The 20,318-nt window shown below is 41.3% G+C and overlaps 1 protein-coding gene across 2 annotated transcripts in view; it reads left to right on the top strand.

The window, feature by feature from the left end:
* The window catches only part of TMEM245 (transmembrane protein 245), a 98,612-nt gene that overhangs the window by 53,744 nt on the left and 24,550 nt on the right, over positions 1-20,318 (top strand). For both annotated transcript variants that reach the window (XM_002820078.6, XM_024252091.3), the window contains 5 exons: positions 3,919-4,009; positions 8,049-8,147; positions 11,181-11,312; positions 17,832-17,954; positions 18,096-18,241. In XM_002820078.6, coding sequence (XP_002820124.6) covers positions 3,919-4,009; positions 8,049-8,147; positions 11,181-11,312; positions 17,832-17,954; positions 18,096-18,241 — 591 coding nt within the window. The remainder of the gene's footprint in view (positions 1-3,918; positions 4,010-8,048; positions 8,148-11,180; positions 11,313-17,831; positions 17,955-18,095; positions 18,242-20,318) is intronic.

The following is a 20,318-nucleotide window of genomic DNA, read 5'->3' as shown; positions in this document are numbered from 1 at the left end:
CATGCCCGGCTAATTTTTGTGTTTTTAGTAAGAGACAAGGTTTTACCATGTTGGCCAGGCTGGTCTTGAACTCCTGACCTCAAGTGATCCACCCGCCTCGGCCTCCCAAAAGGAAGGCCTTTTTCTTTTTTTTGAGATGGAGTCTTGCTCTGTCACCCAGGCTGGAGTGCAGTGGCGCGATCTCGGCTCACTGCAAGCTTCGTCTCCCAGGTTCACGCCATTCTCTTGCCTCAGCCTCCCAAGTAGCTGGGACTACAGGCACCCACCACCACGCCCGGCTAATTTTTTTTTGTATTTTTAGTAGAGATGGGGTTTCACCATGTTAGCCAGGATGGTCTCGATCTCCTGACGTCGTGATCCACCTGCCTCGGCCTCCCAAAGTGCTGGGATTACAGGCTTGAGCCATGCGTCCGGCCAAGGAAGGCTTTTTGAAGCTGCTTAGACTTTGGTGATTCATGGAAGGTCTGATTCTTTTGCAGCAGATAGGTGGGGATGGGATTGGAAATAGTAGGTGTCGGCAGGAAATGATAATGGTTTCCTGCATCTCTCAGTACTCAGTGGATTCTGTCAGGAGGAGGGCAATTGACCTTGTGGAGGATTCATGTAGACACTCCTAGTGGAGAAGATACAGTTAAGAATAAGTCCAGATGTCCTTTCTTCCAACTTGGTGTGGTTTTATATGGCCCATATAGTCCCTTGACTTCTGCTGGATGTGCCTCGTAAGCTGGTGGGTAAATTAGACAGATTAGGATCATCTTAGTGGAGCTCTAAAGAAAATGAGGTTGTTGTACATCCTGATTCTTGTCTTCGGCAGTTGTTAGTCGGGAGCTCATTTTCTGCTTTCTCCTGACTTGTCTCAAGCCTGTTGATTCCTGTGCCTCAGGACCCTCATTAGGAGATGGCACTGAAATGGTTCTCAGTTGCACTTATCCCTTCGCTTACTTGGGAGAAACCCAGTAGGCTAAACTAAGTTGTTTTTAATCAGGGTTGTTCTCTTGGTAGGTAGTAGGTGATAGAGATTAACCTTTACCCAGGAAGGTGAAGGCAGACCAGTCTAAACTGTAGGGCATTGGTTTCTGCTGAGGGATCCCTCTTGAGTGAGTAGGGGAGTTAGTGATAGGCTGAGGCGGTGAATCTCCAAGGAAGGAGCTCAGTTCAGGGGCTGTAGGGGTGTAAGGCCGGAGTACAGCCCAGCTAAGGTGACTCCTGTGTTTCTGGCCCCATGTCTCCTGAGGGAGGCTGGGACTGAGCCAGTACCTCTACCTTGTCCCCAAAACAGCTCCTCTCATTTGTTGCTCTTAGGAAACCTGTGTGAGTACATTGGGAAAGTGTTTTCATAGTGGCCAGTAAGACATTTTCCCAGGCCCAATAGACATTTGTGAATCATTAAGGATCTGTCCAGATACCTCTATGAATCTTCACACTTTTTTTTTTTTTGAGTTGGAGTCTTGCCCTGCCGCCCAGGTTGGAATGCAATGGCATGAGCTCGGCTCACTGCAACCTCTGCCTCCTGGGTTCAAGCAATTGTCCTGCCTCAGCCTCCCAAGTAGCTTGGACTACAGGTGCGCACCAACACACCTGGCTAATTTTTTCATTTTTAGTAGAAACGGAGTTTCACCATGTTGGCCAGGCTGGTCACGAACTACTAACCTCAGGTGATCCACCCGCCTCGGCCTCTCAAAGTGCTGGGATTACAGGCGTGAGCCACCATGCCCTGCCCATCTTCACACTTTTGAATAACACTACAGGAGAGTGTTATCGTTATAATATATAATATCAATATAATACCAATATATCAATATAATATCAATTGTAAGTTAACCATATAATTGAAAATATTTAGCAATCCCTTCAAGCCACTGATGAATTTATAAAAGAGTAATTTGAAAGCTACTTAATTTCTCCCGAATCACATTTCAGTTTAGTGATCCAGATTTCCTGTTTATATCCTTATACTGTAAATTATTATATTTGTGTCTCTAAAAGTTTGAAATTTTGTCTTACTTGCTGAGAAATATATATATATATTGTTTTGAGACAGTCTTGCTCTTTTGCCCAGGCTGGAAGGTAGTGGCGTGATCTTGGCTCATTGCAACCTCTGCCTCCTGGGCTCAAGTGATTCCTGTGCCTCAGGCTCCTGAGTAGCTGGGACTACAGTTTTGTGCAACCATGCCCAGCTAATTTTTGTATTATTTAGTAGAGAGGGGATTTTGTCTTGTTGGCCAGGCTGGTCTTGAACTCCTGGCCTCAAGTGATCTGCCTGCCTTGGCCTCCCAAAGTGCTGGGATTACAGGCATGAGCCAGCGTGCTGGCCTTGCTGAGAAGTATTTGAGTGGACTGAGGAATTTGCCAAGAAGTTTCACAGATACTTTATTTGGAGTGTGGGACAAACTGGTTAATACTTAAGATTCAACCCACTACTGATTTAATAGTCTACTTTTTAATTTATTCAAAAGATCTCTTTATTTTTTCTGGTTAAAGACCACTTTCCTAGGCACCATGACTTTGTGGCTGTCAGTGGCAACTGACTTTCTCTTTATGACCATCTTTCTCATACACAGCACATAAAGTTGCTGTGAGTTGAGGATGTTGCACATTTGAGTTTACCTAATTGACCCTTTTGTGTTAGATTTGTAGGATGTGTCATTTTGGGGCCTCAGGAAAGTAAATGACTAGCTTCTGCTTGCCTTCACCTTTTGGCTTCACTCTGGAATAGTTGAAATGAGGACTGTTAAATTTGTGAATGTCAACATCTCCAGCGTGTATTATTAAACAGAACAATTTAGATAATATGTGAACATATTTTCTCTTGTGGAAAACATTAGAATTGTGTAAAGGATTCTTGATTAAGATATATGGTACAGCCTGCTTAGTCAACAGAAGAATGAGGAGGCCACCTCTCACTGCACAAGTAAAGCTTGTGGGCTATAGAGTTCCTTGCATAGTTGGAACTTTGCTCAGGAATTCTATCTTTAAAAGATCTTCAGTGGATAACCAAGTTGAGGATAATGATTCCCCTTCTTCATTTCCTGCATTCTTTCTGATTTCTTCACTTCCTTAGATCATTGATTCTCAAACTGTAGCATACATGAGCATCACCTGCAAGGCTTGTTAAGGTACAGATTGCTGGGCCCTAGTCATGTTCCTTTTTCAGTAGATCTAGGTTTGGGCCCCCAATTTTTCATTTCTAACAGGTTTCCAAAAAGTTCTGATGCTGCTGGTTTGTGGACCACACTTTGAGAACCCTGTTCCAGATGTTGAATATCCCAGTCTCCCAGAACCATTTTCTTTGGTGCTGAATAAGGCAGATGACTCAGGACATGTGAACAGAGAAACCAGGCAGAGTAGAATGAAAGGGAGGTTGTGGGGAAAGTGGGTCTAAAAGCTAAGGAAACATTGAGGCCTGGTGCCATGGCTCATGCCTGTAATCCCAGAACTTTGGGAGGCTGAGGCGGGTGGATCACTTGAGATCAGGAGTTTGAGACCAGCCTGCCTGACATGGTGAAACCCTGTCTTTACTAAAATACAAAATTAGCCAGGCGTGGTGACATGCCTGTAATCTCAGCTACTTGGGAGGCTGAGGCAGGAGAATCACTTGAACCCAGGAGGTGGAAGTTGCAGGGTTGCACCGAGCCGAGATCGTGCCGTTGCACTCCAGCCTGGGCAACAAGAGTGAAACTCCATCTCAAAAATAAAATAAAATAAGTAAAAGCTAAGGAAAGATTGAAAGGACATCCTGAATGTTAGAGACTTAGGACAGTTAAGCCTGGAAGTCCTGCTCATGATACTTTGGTATCTGTGTATTGATGAATGGTCAACAGTCTGTCTGTTATGGATTAAGCATATCAAGTTCAAAGCATTATTGGTACACTACACAGAAAGTGTACTTTTTTCATTTTTTTCTTTGTTTTACATTAGTTGGCTTCCTGAGGCTCAGGTAGTCCAAAGAGCCCTGAATTCTGCGGCTAACAACGTGTATCAGTATGGACGAGAATGGATAACTCACAAGGTAAGGGAAGAAACTTTCTTTGTGGCTTTCTCTTTTCAGGGTCTTTACTGGTGGTTGCTTGTTGCTTTGATAAAACATAAGTAGAAATGCTATTCACAGCAGTAAATAGGCTTAAATAAACAGGTAAGCAACATACAATGAAATCTTCTGAAAGATCACATTGAATGGGGTAGTAGCCTGAACAGTCTGAGAAGGTTGGTCATGGACTTTTTCAAGATAGATCTGATTCATTACTTGTGAGTTAGGACAGAATGATCACTTGGTTTGGGTAGTCAAATAAGGCTTTGTAGAGAAAAAGGTATTAATGCATATTAAATCTTATTATCTGCTGGTAACTATCTTTGGCAGTTTCCAGTTATTTTCATTTAATATTTGTTTTTTTTCTTTTACTGTTTCTAAGAAGCCTGCAGTATGAGTTATTTTGCCTGCTTTGCAGATGAGGAAACAAGACTCAGCAAGGCTGAGTCAATTCCCAGTGGTCATGTAGTAAATTGCAGAGCTTGGTTTGAAACTGAAGCTTAACTTCAAATCCTTTGTTTCTACTGTAGCATGCTTGCAGTGTGTGCCCAGAACTGGAATAAGTGCTTTTGATGTGGCACTTGAGATAAACGTTGAAGGAATGGCAGATCAAGGAAGAGTGGATTTTAAGAAGGGTATTTATGTGAGCCAAGATGCAGAGACAGGAGTGTGCTTGAAGAGATGATTGAGATGCTGAGACAGGAGTGTGCTTGAGGAAATGATCTTGACTGAAGTGGAGGGAGCTTTGTGAGGGGGAAATGAATGATAGAGGAAAAGACAGCACAGTTAAGGATTAGATTCCACAATATGGATTTGGGATATTCTTTCCCTCACTAGTTTTGCCTGTAGGAATAAAGGTAATTTGCACTTCTAGTATACTGAAATAATTAGGATTATGTAAGAATCGACAAGATTTGTTGCAGTAAGACTTGGGCCCAGAAAAATATATTAGTATGTGATTCCATATTGAAAATTCAAAAACAAAATCTAAAAAAAAAATATTATGGAAGATACTCTGTATACACATATATGGAATCAGGCCGGTCATGGTGGCTCACGCCTATAATCCGAGCACTTTGGGAGGCCAAGGCAGGTGGCGGATCATGGGGTCAAGAGTTCGAGACCAACCTGACCAACACGGTGAAACCTGGTGTCTACTAAAAATACAAAAGTTAGCCAGGCGTGGTTGCGCACGCCTGTAATCCCAGCTACTCAGGAGGCTGAGGCAAGAGAATCGCTTGAACTCGGGAGGCAGAGGTTGCAGTGAGCCGAGATCATGCCACTGCACTCTACTCTGAGTGACAGCGAAACTCCATCTCAAAAAAAAAAAAAAAGAAAAAAAAATTAGGTGAGCTTATTTACCTCAAATTAGATGGCTCTCAAATGATGTTCTGACTATGCTTCATGCTTGGTTGCCTCTCATATGCAGAGGCATATCAGGCACCACCAACAGTACTTGTGTTTCAGTGATGCGTTTTTTTTTCTCTCTTTTTGTGGAGAGGGAGTCTTGCTCCGTTGCCCAGGCTGGAGTGCAGTGGCGTGATCTCACCTCAGTGCAACTTCCACCTCCTAGGCTCAAGTGATCCTACCACTTCAGCCTCCTGAATAGCTGGAACTATAGGCATGCACCACATGCCTGGCCAATTTTTCTGTTTTTTATAGAGACGTAGTTTCACCATGTTGCCCAGGCTGGTCTCGAACTCCTGTGCTTACACAATCCTTCCACCATGGTCTCCCAAAGTGCTATGATTACAAGGCATGAGCCATGATGCCTGGCCAAATGGCTTTATTATATTGAGTATTTCGTTTTCAGTTTACGAATAAATCAAATATAAAGGAACAAATATGAACAGATATGTTTGCGTTGAATATGTCTAGTAACTGGTTCACATATCTGTAAGGCCAGCATCAAATAGACAAAGAGTAAGGAAATAGATGTTGTAAACTAACATGGGAAAATGGTCACTCCTTTCATTACTAAAGAAGAAAATAATAAATAATGGCTACATTTCACACCTCTTAAATTCCCTAAAAATTTTCCAGTTAGTTCATAAGGCTTTGAGGAAATTGGGTCATTTATGTAATTTTAGAAAGCATTAATTGGTATATTTCTTATTATAGAAGTCAGTTTACCAGTGCATAGCAAGAGCCATTAAAATGCTCATTTTTGACTGGGTGTGGTGGCTCATGCCTGTAATCCCAGCACTTTGGGAGGCCGAGGCAGGAGGATCACTTGAGCCCAGACCAGCTTGGGCAACATAGTGAAACCTTGTCTCTACAAAAAATAAGAAAATTAGCTGTGTGTGGTGTCAGTGCGCCTGTGATCCCAGCTACTCGGGTGTCTTAGGTGGCAGGATCGCTTGAGCCTGGGAGGTCCAGGCTTCAATGAGCCATGATCATGCCACTGCACTCCGGCCTGGGTGACAGAGTGAGACCCTGTCTCAAAAAAAACAAAACAACAACTCATTTTATTTGGTTCCAGTACATTTATTTATGTCACAAGTAACCCTGCAATGAACATCCATATATATCCTTAAAAACTGTGTAAAAGGATGTTCATTGCAGTGTTATGACATTAAAAATTAGGATTCATGGGTGGGCGCGGTGACTCACACCTGTAATCCCAGCACTTGTGAGGCTGAGGTAGGCAGATCAGTTGAGGTCAGGAGTTCAAGACCAGCCTGGCCAACATGGTGAAACCCCGTCTCTACTAAAAATACAAAAATTAACTGGATGTGGTGGCGCACGCCTGTAATCCCAGCTACTCAGGAGGCTGAGACAGGAGAATTGCTCGAACCTGGGAGGCAGAGGTTGCAATGAGAGTCGAGACTGCACCACTGCACTTCAGCCTGGGTGACAGAGCAAGACTCTATCTCAAAAAAAAAAAAAAAAAAAGGATTTATTGTATATCCTTAGAGTGGGTAATGATCAGCTAATACCAGAACGTAATGAATTAATATAAAAGTATTAAAGATGAAGGTTAGTGATGAAGGCTAAAGATTGAATGTTTATAATGCAGTAGAAAATATAGAATTCTACATTGTCTCTATGTAAATAGGCAGAAAGTTGCAGAGGAAATGGAAAAATGGAAACAGTTGTATTAAGGAAGTGGGCCTACAAATTTCTTTTAGGAATTCTTTGGGTTTTTTTTTTTTCTGAGACCAGGTCTTACTCTGTTACTCAGGCTGGAGCACGTTGGTGTGATCACAGCTCACTGCGGCCTCAATCTCCTGGACTCAGGTGATCCTCTCACCTCAGTCTCCCGAGTAGCTGGGACTGCAGGCATGCACCACCACACCTGGTAATTTTTTTGTATTTTTTGTGGAGGTGGGGTTTTGCCATGTTGCTCAGGCTGATCTCAGACTCCTGGGTTCAAGCGATCTGCCCACCTCAACCTCTGAAAGTGTGAAAATTGTTCTTTATATTATAATATGGTTTTAATAATAACTAAGTGGGACAACATCTTATAATGATAGCCTTCCTCTAAGTTACGTTGTCTCAGTGTACTTGATTTCCACAAACCTGAGGCCAGTCTGATCAATTGTAAATGAGACCGGACATCTCTCAGCATGCAAATGGAGGGAAGGATTTGTGTTTATAGCCAACATCCTAAAATTTTACTTAAAGTTCTGTGGTAATTCTTAATAATAGAGATAAATGTAACATGAGACATATGTATAATGGAAGGGCACTGGGATTACAGGGGAAAGATTTTTCTCTGGACAGGTAAGATCAGATAAGTCAGCAATCATGGCTTCATTTGCACCATTCTCTGATAGCGTGAGGTAGCTCTCTTAGAGACCTGAGAATAGAGCAAAGAAAATAGAAGCAAAAAGATGAGAAAGGAAATTTACTGGGAATATTCAGGAGTAGATTTAAGGAAAGAACGTAGTATGGCTAGAGATAAATAGTCTGGAACATTTTTGTTTGCTTTGGAACAAATGTAAATACCCAGCATATATTAATTTTACTCTGTTGTTGCCTGAAATATTGTACCAGGTCGTATCTGTGTTTTTTCTAGCTCCATAAAATTCTAGGAGATAAGGTGAACAATACTGCTGTAATTGAAAAGCAAGTACTAGAACTTTGGGACAGACTGTATCACTCTTGGTTTGTAAAGGTAAGTTATTTTAGCTAAGGTTTTCTGTTGTAAACTAATAAAGTCCTTTTATTGACTCATCAACTAGATAGGATTATATTCACAGTGGGATTTCATTCATGGAAATTTTAAAACAGCAAAACCTTAAGCCTCAGGTCTCTAAAAGTCAGTGTGAATTGATGGTTAGTCTCCATGGCAGAACCTGCCTATCTCTCTGGTGCGTCAGTATTCCATCCTCAGTCTGTTGTCATGGACATCTCATCCTCTAGACTAGCTCTGTGTAGGAGAAGTGTAATGCAAGCCACATAAGGTAATGTTAAATTTTCTAGTACTTATACTAAACGAATTTTACCTGTTTTAGTTTTTTAGTGATATTTTATTTAACCCAATATACCCCAAATACTATTATTTTAATATATAATCATTAGAAAAAATTTAATAAGATATTTTATATTCTTTTTTTTTCCATACTGTCTTTGAAATCTAGCATGCATTTTATACCAGCAGCACATCTCAGTTTTTGAGCTAGCCATATTTTAAGTGCTCAGTAGCCACATGTGGCTAGCTCCTACTGGCTACTGTTTTAGACAGTACAACTGTAGGCATTAATAACTTTTCTTTGAGGAAGTGAAACTGAATCTAAAAGCTTAGAGATCTTTTATTTTTTATTATTATTTATTTATTTATTTATTTTTTGAGACAAGGTCTCGCTCTGTCACCCAGACTGGAGTGCAGTGGTGTGATGTTGGCTTACTATAACATACTCCGTCTCTTGGGCTCGAGTGATCCTCCTGCCTCAGCCTCCTGAGTAGCTGGGATTACAGGTGCATGCCACCATGCCTGGTGAATTTTTTTGTATTTTTTGTAGAGACAGGGTTTTGCCATGTTGCCCAGACTATCCTATACACTGGATCTGGCAGGGCCTGTGGGCTAGCAGGAGCCGTGCTGTGTATAGAGTGGGCAGAGTTGGTGGTGATGATTCTCAGAGTTGATGTAAGGAGAGCAAGTATATATATAAGTCTCTTAATGTAGGGTGGAGGGGGAGGAGGGTTGATTTTAAATTTGAATTTGTTGCTTAGTGACTTGTTTGGGATTATGTACTCTTGCTTTGGGATGAGTTGAAGGAAGATTGTTAGGTTTTATAGATTTCAAAGACTTGGGAAAAAATATTCAGGGAATATCTAGGTGAGTATCATAGATTTGATCCCATCTGCTGAATAACCAGATAATTAGAAAGGTGTATCTATTTCTTTTGCTAACTCTGGGGCTTCTGCTTACAAATAGCTTTTATTACCCCTCACACCTCCTGAGTTTTATTTTATAGTAGAGGAAGGTCAGTGTTTCATAAGTATAGGTTTGTTAAATGGTTAAGTACAGTTGTCCCCCAGTATCATGGGCGATCGGTCCTAAGACACCCCACTGGTACCAAAATCCAGGGATGCTCCGGTTCTTTGTACAAAATTGGCATATTTGTTGGCTGGGCCTGGTGGCTCATGCCTCTAATCCTGGCTATTTGGGAGGCTGAAGTGGGAGGATCACATGAGGCGGGGAGCTTCAGACCAGTCTGGGCAACATAGTGAGACCCCATCTCTATAAAAAATTAGCTGGTTGTGGTGGTGTGCGCCTGTAGTCCTAGCTACTCGGGGAGACTGAGGCGGGAGGATCATTGAAGCTCAGGAGTTGGAGGCTGCAGTGAGCTATGACTGCACCATTGCACTCCAGTCCAGCCCGGTGACGGGGCAAGCAAGACGCTGTCTCTAAAAAAAGAAGACAACATTCCTACCATCATGCTTGTCTAATTTTTAAATTTTTATAAAGGTAGGATCTCACTATGTTACCTGGGTTGGTCTTGAACTCCTAGGCTCCAGTGATCCTCTTGCTTCAGCCTCCCAAAGTGGTAGGATTACAGATGAGAGCCATTTTACCTGGCCCTTATTTCTTTCAAATTTAGTTATTCTCGTATCTCTGCCAATGTCTTCCAGATAGATAAATTCTATTTACTGCCTTACATTTGCTTGTTATATTCTTCTGTCCTCATTTTCCTTATCTTGTATGGTAAATTAAAAAGAAAAATGAGGGCCGGGCGCGGTGGCTCATGCCTGTAATCCCAGCACTTTGGGAGGCTGAGGCGGGCGGATCACGGGATCAGGAGATCAAGACCATCCTGGCTAACACAGTGCAACCCCGTCTCTACTAAAAATACAAAAAAAAAATTAGCCAGGCGTTGTGGCAGGCGCCTGTGGTCACAGCTACTCGGGAGGCTGAGGCAGGAGAATGGCATGAACCCAGGAGGCAGAGTTTGCAGTGAGCCGAAATCGCGCCACTGCACTCTAGCCTGGGCGATAGAGCGAGACCCTGTCTCAAAAAAAAAAAAAAAAAAGAGGAAAGGAGGAAAAAGCAAAGATGGGAGATCAAGAGAAAGGTGGAGGGCCTAAAAACTAAAAAAAAAAAGGAAAGTAAATGCTGTTTAGTGTGTTGTAGATACTGAGAAATAAGATGTGTTTGCAAATGTATTTGGGAGGGAAGCACTGGAGCAAGACTTAGACAAGGTACCTAGAATATAAACAAAATAATTTTATATTTCAGGTCTTTAAATGGAGTTCGTAGCTGATTTCTTTTTTCTTTTTTAGACAGAGTCTCACTCTGTCGCCCAGGCTGGAGTGCCGTGGCGCATTCTTGGCTCACTGCAACCTCTGCCTCCTGGATTCAAGCAATTCTCCTGCCTCAGCCTCCTGAGTAGCTGGGATTACAGGCACGTGCCACCACGCCTGGCTAATTTTTGTATTTTTAGTAGAGATGGGGTTTCACCATGTTGGTCAGGGTGGTCGCAAACTCCTGACCTCGTGATACACCTGCCTCGGCCTCCCAAAGTGCCGGGATTACAGACGTGAGCCACCGCACCCGGCCTTAGCTGATTTCTAGATAATGCAAAGTTCTTTTCCTTGGAGTACTTACTGAAGTGATTAAGGGGACCTGAAGCAAAATGTGACATTTATACTTTTTGTTCTTCAGATTAAGATGGGAATTTCATGTCTGCACTGTTTTATTCCATAGAATGTAACACACTCTGGAAGGCACAAAGGACAGAAGTTGCATGTCAGTCGTCAGAATAGCTGGCTGGGAGACATTCTGGACTGGCAGGATATCGTTTCCTTTGTTCACGAGAACATCGAGACATTTCTTTCGGTAAGAAATAGCATTTATAGTTAAGCTGAAGTTCAAAATAAAAACAAACTGTAATTCCAACTTTTCTTCATACACTTTGAGGCCTCATCTATCCTGTTTTTAACATCATGACATTTACATGTTTGAGAACTCTAAATGCACTAGGATGATGTTCAAAAGCCATAGGCTTCAGGTGTCACTCCCTTGGTATTTCCCCTGTGGTGGTAGAGTAACTGAGAGATGACCAGGATGTCTCCAGCTGGACTTATGGAGAGGCACCTGCCTTTGTGTTGTGCGAAGACCCTTGACCAGATGGAAATACGGTTCCAGTTACATTGGAGGGATGGGATGTGTTGAATGCTTAGCTTGTTACCTTCCCACCTAACCTCCCACCATGCACCATCACCTCTGCAATCTTTGCAGCATTCCTAAGTGCTAACTACTGCTCCTCCTCATTCCATACCATATTTTGTATGCTGTCTTGGCATGTAGAATTTCACAGAGAGCAATTTTCTTGTGCATAAACTTGTGACTTTCATCAAGTGAACAAAAATTGAGGTTTGCCATGCTAAACTTTTTAAAATTAATTAATTAATTTTTTTTTGAGACGGAGTCTCATTCTGTTGCCTAGGCTGGAGTGCAGCAGTGTGATCTCAGCTTACTGCAATTTCCACCTCCCGGGTTTTCTCATACCTCAGCCTCCTGAGTAGCTGGGATTACAGGCGTGCCCCACCACACCCAGCTGATTTTTTTTTTTTTTTTTTTTTTGCATTTTTAGTAGATACGGGATTTCTCCATGTTGGCCCAAGCTGGTCTTGAACTCCTGACCTTAAGTGATCTGCCGGCCTTGGCCTCCCAAAGTGCTGGGATTATAGGCGTGAGCCATCACACCTGGCCTAAATTTAATTTTTATCAAAGTAATACATGACCATAACTGAAAAGGCAGCAACGCTGAAAGATTTTAATAAACAGCAGTGCCCTGCTGTATGCTTCCCAATTTCCCATCTTTTCTTTACAAACAACTGTCAATTCTTTTAGCTTTCCCTGGGTATTTACCTCTGAATTTCTAAAATAATGTTTATGCTACTCTTGCTTTGTTTTGCGGTTTTAGATGTTATCTTTTGGCTTCTTAATGTGGAAGATGAAGTGTTGTTAATCAGATGTTGGGATTTTAACATGGATTCCTTAATTTTGAAAGCCTCTTTTCTGTTTTCTGTCTCTTTGTTTTCTTTTCCCCCTGAGAAATAGCTTCAACTTGCCTTTGAAACAGTGATTGAGGCCGGGCGTGGTGGCTCATGTCTGTAATCCCAGCACTTTGGGAGGCTGAGGTGGGTGGATCACCTGAGGTTGGGAGTTTGAGATCAGCCTAACCAACATGGAGAAACCCCGTCTCTACTAAAAATACAAAATTAGCTGGGCATGGTGGCGCATGCCTGTAATCCCAGCTACTTGGGAGGCTGAGGCAGGAGAATCGCTTGAATCTGGGAGGCGGAGGGTGCGGTGAGCTGAGATTGCGCCATTGAGCTCCAGCCTGGGTAACAAGAACGAAACTCCATCTTAAAAAAAAAAAAGAAAGAAAAAAAAGAAACCATGATTGAAATTTTTGTTTCTGCTATCATACTTGTAATATCCAACAGCTCTTTCTTCTGAACCATCCTTTTTTACTTACTTGAGAATATTACTAATAAAATATTTAAAATGACTTCTGCTCTCTCTTTGCTTTGAGTTTCTTTAAAGTTTGTTTTGCTTTCTCTTTTGTTACCTGTCTGATGATCCTTGGCAGTGTGTTCCTTTTTAAGAGTGCAACACTAAAAGCAGCTGGAAGGTCCCTGCCAGGTCAGCCTGTAGAAAAGCCCATTAGTCAGCAGGTTCCACCCAGTATCCTGGACCTTCCAGTTGCCTCTTTAATGCCAATGCATACACAAAATAGTGTATCATCTAAGAATACCTTTGAATGTTTGCTTTCCCCCAAAATTCAGGTGTGTTAACTAAAAGTTATTGAATCCCTTTTTGTTTTGTTTTGTGACTGTAATCGTTGAACTTAAAAGCGTCTGTTATTGATGAATGAAGTGACAGTGTTGAATCATATTAAGATAGATGATAAAGAAACATGATTAAATTTTATAAATTCTTATGGAAAGAGAAGAGGCAGGTTTTGAAACTAAAATAACACTTTTGCCATGTAGTCCCTCAAAAAGAAAAGTACAATTTCTGTATCCCTAAACACATTTAAAGATTGAGTAATGAACAGTTCAGGGAACAGATGATTATGTAGTAGTTTTTGTATGAAATATTTTGTGTCAAATATTGTGCTAGGTGCTTACTAATTTCCAATTTAATTCTCCCAGTGATTCGCAAAAGTAGTATAGTTGCCTTCATTTTAATAACAAAAAAAACAGGCTCACAGGTGTTAAATAGTTAGCATGGTAAATAACAGTTGGTATTCAAATTCAGTTCATCTTTCCTTGGCTCCAGAGGCCAGACTTTTTATATAATGTTGTATTATTTTTCAAACTGTATTTCATCCTCTAGAGAACTCAACATTTCTTAGTCTCATACCTTTATATTTTTATTTGCTTTGTCAGTTTTTTTTTTTTTTTTTTTTTTGGATATTCTTGTAAATAGGTGGCTTAGGGCCAGTCTTGTTCATGAAATCTTCCCAGTGTATTTCAGAACACATTGAGGTTTCTCTACATTCAGACTCCTTTTGCATTTATTGTTTTCACCCTTTTGATACCTGAACATATTTTACCTTCTTTTTCAATTTTTGACACTTTAATGTTTATACCCAATCTTCTGGACTAGATTGTAAGTTTTTGGAGGTAGAAGGAATCTCATATATCACTACCTTAGAATTTAGTATGGTGTTAGGTCCTCAATTAAACTAATTAAGAGAAGCACATTAGGCTGTAGTGCAGTAGTTTGACTGTGGCTTACTGCATCCTCGACCTCCTGGGCTCAAGCCATCCTCCCGTTTCATCCTCCTCCTCCTTCCCCCCGAGTAGCTGGGACTACAGGCATACACCACCACACCCAGCTGATTTTTAAATTTTTTGCAGAGATGGGGTCTTGCTATGTTGCACGGGCTGGTCTTGAACTCCTGAGCCCAGGCTGTTCTTTTACCTTGGCCTCCCAAAGTGCTGGGATTACAGGCATGAGCCACCGTGCCCAGCCAATAATTATTGTTGTATTTAGAAATAACAGTGGCTGAGTTGAAATGGCATTTTGAGGTCACGTGACTCATGTCCCTTCCTTTATAGATAAGAAAGATTGGAAGTAGAGAAGATAGCAGAGCTCATGTGGTCCATTGTCTCCAGGCTCCCTCCCAAATCTCTGAGGCAGACAGAGGTGGCTCAGTTCTGCCAGGAGAGACATTTTCCCTTATTTAGACCTCTGCATTCCTGCAATGTCCTCTTCCTCCTTTGTTTTTCTAAACTGTTGCATTTGACTCTCCTTCACTGGCTCCATAGAAGGTGGGCTGATGGCTCTTAATAAGTACTGGGAAACGAAATTAATAATCAAAAGGTTGTTTGGTGAGTGGTGGACTCAGAGTAAAGGGCTGCAGAGCCACTGGAGATGGTGAGGCCTTGTTGGTCAGTTCTTATCCACAGTAGAGACCACCGTTCATGACCACATTGCTTAGTTGGTTCAGTAAGTCTCTTGGGCTTTTTGTATGTTTCATAATGAACTCTTTGTGATGTTCTTCCAGTACTTACATTGCTATTGTTGATTAAACTGATACCAAACCTGGCTCATGTTTTCTACTTCTGAGTTAGGATCCTTTTTTTTTCCCCCTCAGAGACAGAGTCTCGCTTTGTCACCCAGTCTGGAGTGCAGTGGCATGATCTCAGCTCACTGCAACCTCCACCTCCTGGGTTCAAGAAATTTTTGTGCCTCAGCCTCTTGAGTAGTTGGGATTACAGGCATGCGCCACCACATTCAGCTAATTTTTTTAGTATTGTTAGTAGACATGGGATTTCACCATGTTGGCCAGGCTGGTCTCAAACTCCTGGCTTCAACTGATCTGCTCACCTTGGCCTCCCAAAGTGCTGGGATTACAGGTGTGAGCCACCGCACCCAGCCTGAGTTGGGATACATTTTGTCTCCATAAATCTGTTTTGTTTTCAGAGTTTCATGGGCCTTGCTATCGTGCCTGCCTTTACCCATTTTCTCCTCTTTAAGCCTGGCATATAAATTAAAACCACTTGACTTTAAGGATTTAGTTAATATTCTAGAAATGTTTCTTCCTCTATTTTCTCCAGTTGATTCCTTTTCTTTTTTTCTTTCAAATAGGAAAGATTACTTTTTTGTTGTTGGAGACTACCAGTCTAAAATTAGTGTATTTAGTTAATTTCTTAAGAATTACCATAAGGTATTTTCTCTCAGTGCAACCCAGAAACTATTTAAAATTTTTTTTTTTAATAAAAATTCCAAAATGACTGAAGCTGCAAAGAGAATGCTTGTCAAATCACAAGTGAAGGCATTGTTGGCTTGTTTCTTGGTACTGATGGCATTGTTCATTTATTCTTTATCCCACGAGGTCAAATAGTCAATCTTGCATATTTTTGTAGGCATTGTGAAGCATTTTCAAGATTTTATGTAAGGAGTTTTTGTAAATGAAACCAGCCTGCCAGAGTTCTCTTATGAAACTGAGCTGAGGTTTGCAAGAAATGCCGAGGGCAACAAAATATGCCTTTATAAATGGCACATCTGAAGTAGGAAAGGAATGGAGAGGACTTTTCATAGAACAGATGGACATATGACAAAAACCAGAACTGCTGTTTTGGGAAGGGCACCAAAACAAAAATCAGATGTTGTGAGTTCTGCCCCACAACACTTAAGCTCTAAGCTCTAGTTCCACTTACTAGCTTTGTGCCTTTGGGCAAGTTGTCTAAAAATTTGTGAGCTACAAATTATGTATCTATAAAATAGAGATAATATCATCTGCATTTCTTCGTTCACAGCATTGTTGGGAGGTCTATGGAAGCATTTTAGAAATGGTAATGGGAGGTGTTTTTCTGGCCATTTTGCTTTTGTATTTTTCATTAAGAGGAAAGATAGTCCACTTGGAAAGAATAGAACAGATAATATAATAAGGGGATTTGAGATAGTAAATGAAATGTGCAGGTATGCTATAAATATTGTACCTCTCCTTTATTAATGTTTAACATCTATGAGAAACCTTCCTCATGATATCTGGTTCTAGTGAATATGTAGGTGACAAATCAGCTGAACTCAGTAGACCTCAATATACTGGTCATTGCCTGTCTCAGGAAAGATTTTTGGCCTCAGAGCACTGCTCTTGTCCCTGTCTGTTGATTGCTTTTCTTGTGATTTAATGAAGTCATTGAGATGATGCTTTTTATATTTGTAGATAGCTCTAAGTTGGAAATGGCAAGGGTGGGGGCTAGGCAGCCAGTAAAGCAAATACTGGAATGTCATGGCCTGCACTTAGGATCCTACAAGATAAATATAACCACAGGTTGTACTCTAGCATATTCCCCAGGAGGTAAAGTCATGGCGTGTGTCACATAATAATGTCTCTGTTAATGATGGGCCACATAATGCAATCATGGTCCCATAAGACTATAGTACTGTATTTTTACTGTACCTTTTAGATGTTTAGATATACAAATACCTGTATTGTGGTTGCCTGTGGTATTCAGTACAGTAACATGCTACAAAGGTTTATAGTTTAGGAGTAGTAGGTTGTATCTTATAGCCTATATGTGTGCTAGGCTTTACCATTTAGGTTTGTATCAGTACACTCTATGACATTTGCAGGACGAAATTGCCTAATGACACATTTCTCAGAATATATCTCCATAATTAAGTGATGCATGACTATATTTTTTCTCCGCTTGTGATTTTTACATAATCTACAATGATATATGTGTGTGTGTGTGTGTGTGTGTGTGTATATATATATATATATATATTTTTTTTTTTTTTTTTTGAGACAGAGTTTTGCTCTTGCTGCCCAGGCTAGAGTGCAATGGTGGGATCTTGGCTCACTGCAACCCCTGCCTCCTGGGTTCAAGCGATTCTCCTGCCTCAGCCTCCCAAGTAGCTGGGATTACAAGCATGCTTGGCTAATTTTGTATTTTTAGTAGAGACAGGGTTTTACTATGTTGGTCAGGCTGGTCTGGAACTCCTGACCTCAGGTGATCCACCCGCCTCAGCCTCCCAAAGTGCTGGGATTACAGGCATGAGCCACCATGCCCCACCAATTATATATAAAATTTTTTAATCCTGTTTTTTAAATTTAGCATTTCATTGTAAAATATTTTCCCATGTTATAACAGTGATGTTTTTAATTGCTGTCTATATTATTTGGTGTGGATTTACTATTTTCTTTACTATTGATTATACAACTGTTTTTGGTTGATTTTTTTTTTTTTAATTTTCATTTGAAATAATCCTCGGTTCTTAGCTTTTCAGTTCATGGTACTAAAACACTGTATTAAAAGCACATTAGATGGCTGTAGAAACTTTTTTCATGAGGATTGGTTCTGATATCCAGCTTTCCTTCCTTGTCAGATCTTGGAGTCTCTGTGGATCGTTATGAGCCGGAACGTGAGCCTGCTGTTCACCACTGTCACTACACTCTTGACCATCCTCTTCTACAGCGGGACAGCCCTTCTCAATTTTGTACTCTCTCTGGTATGTCCACATAGATAAGTACACATCACGTTTCCTTCCCTGTTAAAGCATATTTCTGGTTTCATTCGCAATTGCAGATGTCTGTCTTCCTGTAGTTTCCAAATATGATTTTTTTAGGAGATGTTGTCCTTTGTTTTGCAGATAATTTTCCTGACCACACTATTTTATCTATTAAGTTCCAGTGATGAGTACTACAAGCCAGTGAAGTGGGTGATAAGCCTGACTCCACTATCTCAGCCAGGTCCTTCTTCTAATATTATTGGCCAGTCTGTGGAAGAAGCTATCAGGTAGGGATAAGGTTTATGCTATTCTTATTTCTCCCAGAATTTTTTTTCCATGATAAGCCTGTTTTTTGTCATGAGTATCCTGATAACATTCAGTGCTGTACTCGTGAAGGACTCTGGTATTTTCAAGGTTTTCATCTCATTTTGAGAGGATAAATATGAACAGTGCAGTTGTGAATAAGAAAAAGATTCAGGCCAGGTACAGTGGCTCATGCCTTTAATTCCAGCAATTGAGATTGCTTGAGGCAGGAAGATTGCTTGAGGCCAGGAGTCTGAGATCAGCTTGGACAACATAGTGAGACCCTATCTCTATAAAAAAATTTTAAAAATTATCTGGGCTTGGTGGCATGCTCCTGTAACCCCAGCTACTTGGGAGGCTGAGGCCAGAGGCTTGCTTGAGGAACTTGAGGTTACAGTGAGCTGTGATCACGCCACTGCACTCCAGCCTTGGTGACAGAGCAAGATCCTGTTTCTTTGTTTTTTTGGAGATGGATTGCAGTGGTGTAATCTTGGCTCAGTGCAGTCTCCGCCTCCAGAGTTCAAGTGATTCTCCTGCTTCAGCCTCCCAAGTAGCTGGGATTACAGGCGTGCACCACCACACCCAGTTAATTTTTGTATTTTTGGTAGAGATGAGGTTTTACCATATTGGCCAGGCTGGTCTCAAACTCCTAACCTTAAGTGATCTGTCTGCCTCGGCCTCCCAAAATACTGGGATTACAGGCATGAGCCACCATGCCCGGCCAAGACCCTGTTTCTTAAAAAACAAAAAAACAGACTGGGCGCAGTGGCTCACACCTGTAATCCCAGCACTTTGGGAGGCTGAGGCAGGAGCATTGTTCAAGCTCAGGAATTTGACACAACCTGGGCAGCATAGCGAGACCTTGTCTCTACTAAAAATAAAAAAGATTAGCCAGGCATGATGGTGTGAAAGCTGTAGTCCCAGCTACTTAAGAAGCTGAGGTGGTAGGATTGCTTGAGCCTGGAAGATGGAGGCTGCAGTGAACTCGGTCACACCACTGCAGTGCAGCCTAGGCAACAGAGTAAGACCCTATCTCAAAAACAAAACAAAACTTAACAATTCAAAGCAGTTTTGATAACCTTCTCTCAAACCTGTGATTTACAAAGATGTAATGGTCTATCTCCATCAGCTTTCCATCAGCAGGATCTTAGACTAGCTGTTAGCATCAAGTCACTTGCTTAAGAGAACCCCCGCTTCCACCACCCCCATCTCCAACTTCTTTCAGAACCCTCTGCTGTCAGGAGTTCTAGCTTTGCTCCAGAAGGAGAGTAGGTGGACTTCCTGTTTCTCCTCTATCCTACAGCCAAGCTGTGCCCTCTGCAAGGAGTAGGTTGGATACTGGAAATGCAGAATCGTTGTTTATCTCTTAAGTTATAGGCTCTGTATGCACTGGAGGTTCTGGCCAGAAACTTTTTCATTATGAATTCTGGCATCCATGTATTTACAGGCTTTGTTTCTGAATGAATTTCTTCAACTTTTCCTCCCTATAAGCTCTTTCCAGGTCGTTGGCTCTTGACTTCCTTTATCTTTTCCTCTTCATCATTTCTGGTAGGGAGGGCCCTTTTGCAGAGCAGGCCTCTCTCAGCCCCTCCTGTAATCCCTGTCATCATTCCTCATTAACAAGACTCAACTACATTTTTACTTCTTATGAATACATCTCAAACCCTCCTATTGTCCATTAGAGCTCCTTTTTCTAATATGTTGTTAACCAGGTGGTCTTAAGCATCTCTTGAATAGCGAATCTTTGGCTGGCATTTCTGTCTCCACATACTTTTAATAAATATTGTCTGGAACTAGTCTTCCACAGAAATCTTGATTTTTTTTTTTTTCTCTGATAATTGTACCTGATTGATCTTGGTATATTTTTTCACTGTGTTCATGTAATAGCTAGGGAGAATCCCATTCGATTGTTAGAAAACCTTCAGTTACATTCAAACAGGATGCATGCTCCTAAAATACAATGTCTGTAGAACTTTTGCTAAGTTCTCTCCCCTTTTCCTACTAGCAAGGCCTGGGTAAGGTCTTCACCAATACCTTGTTTCCGTGATTAGCTGTCAAGTG

This window comes from Pongo abelii, chromosome 13, assembly GCF_028885655.2.
Source record: "Pongo abelii isolate AG06213 chromosome 13, NHGRI_mPonAbe1-v2.0_pri, whole genome shotgun sequence".
Taxonomy (NCBI): domain Eukaryota; kingdom Metazoa; phylum Chordata; class Mammalia; order Primates; family Hominidae; genus Pongo; species Pongo abelii.
This window is presented reverse-complemented; position numbering and strand designations above follow the sequence as displayed.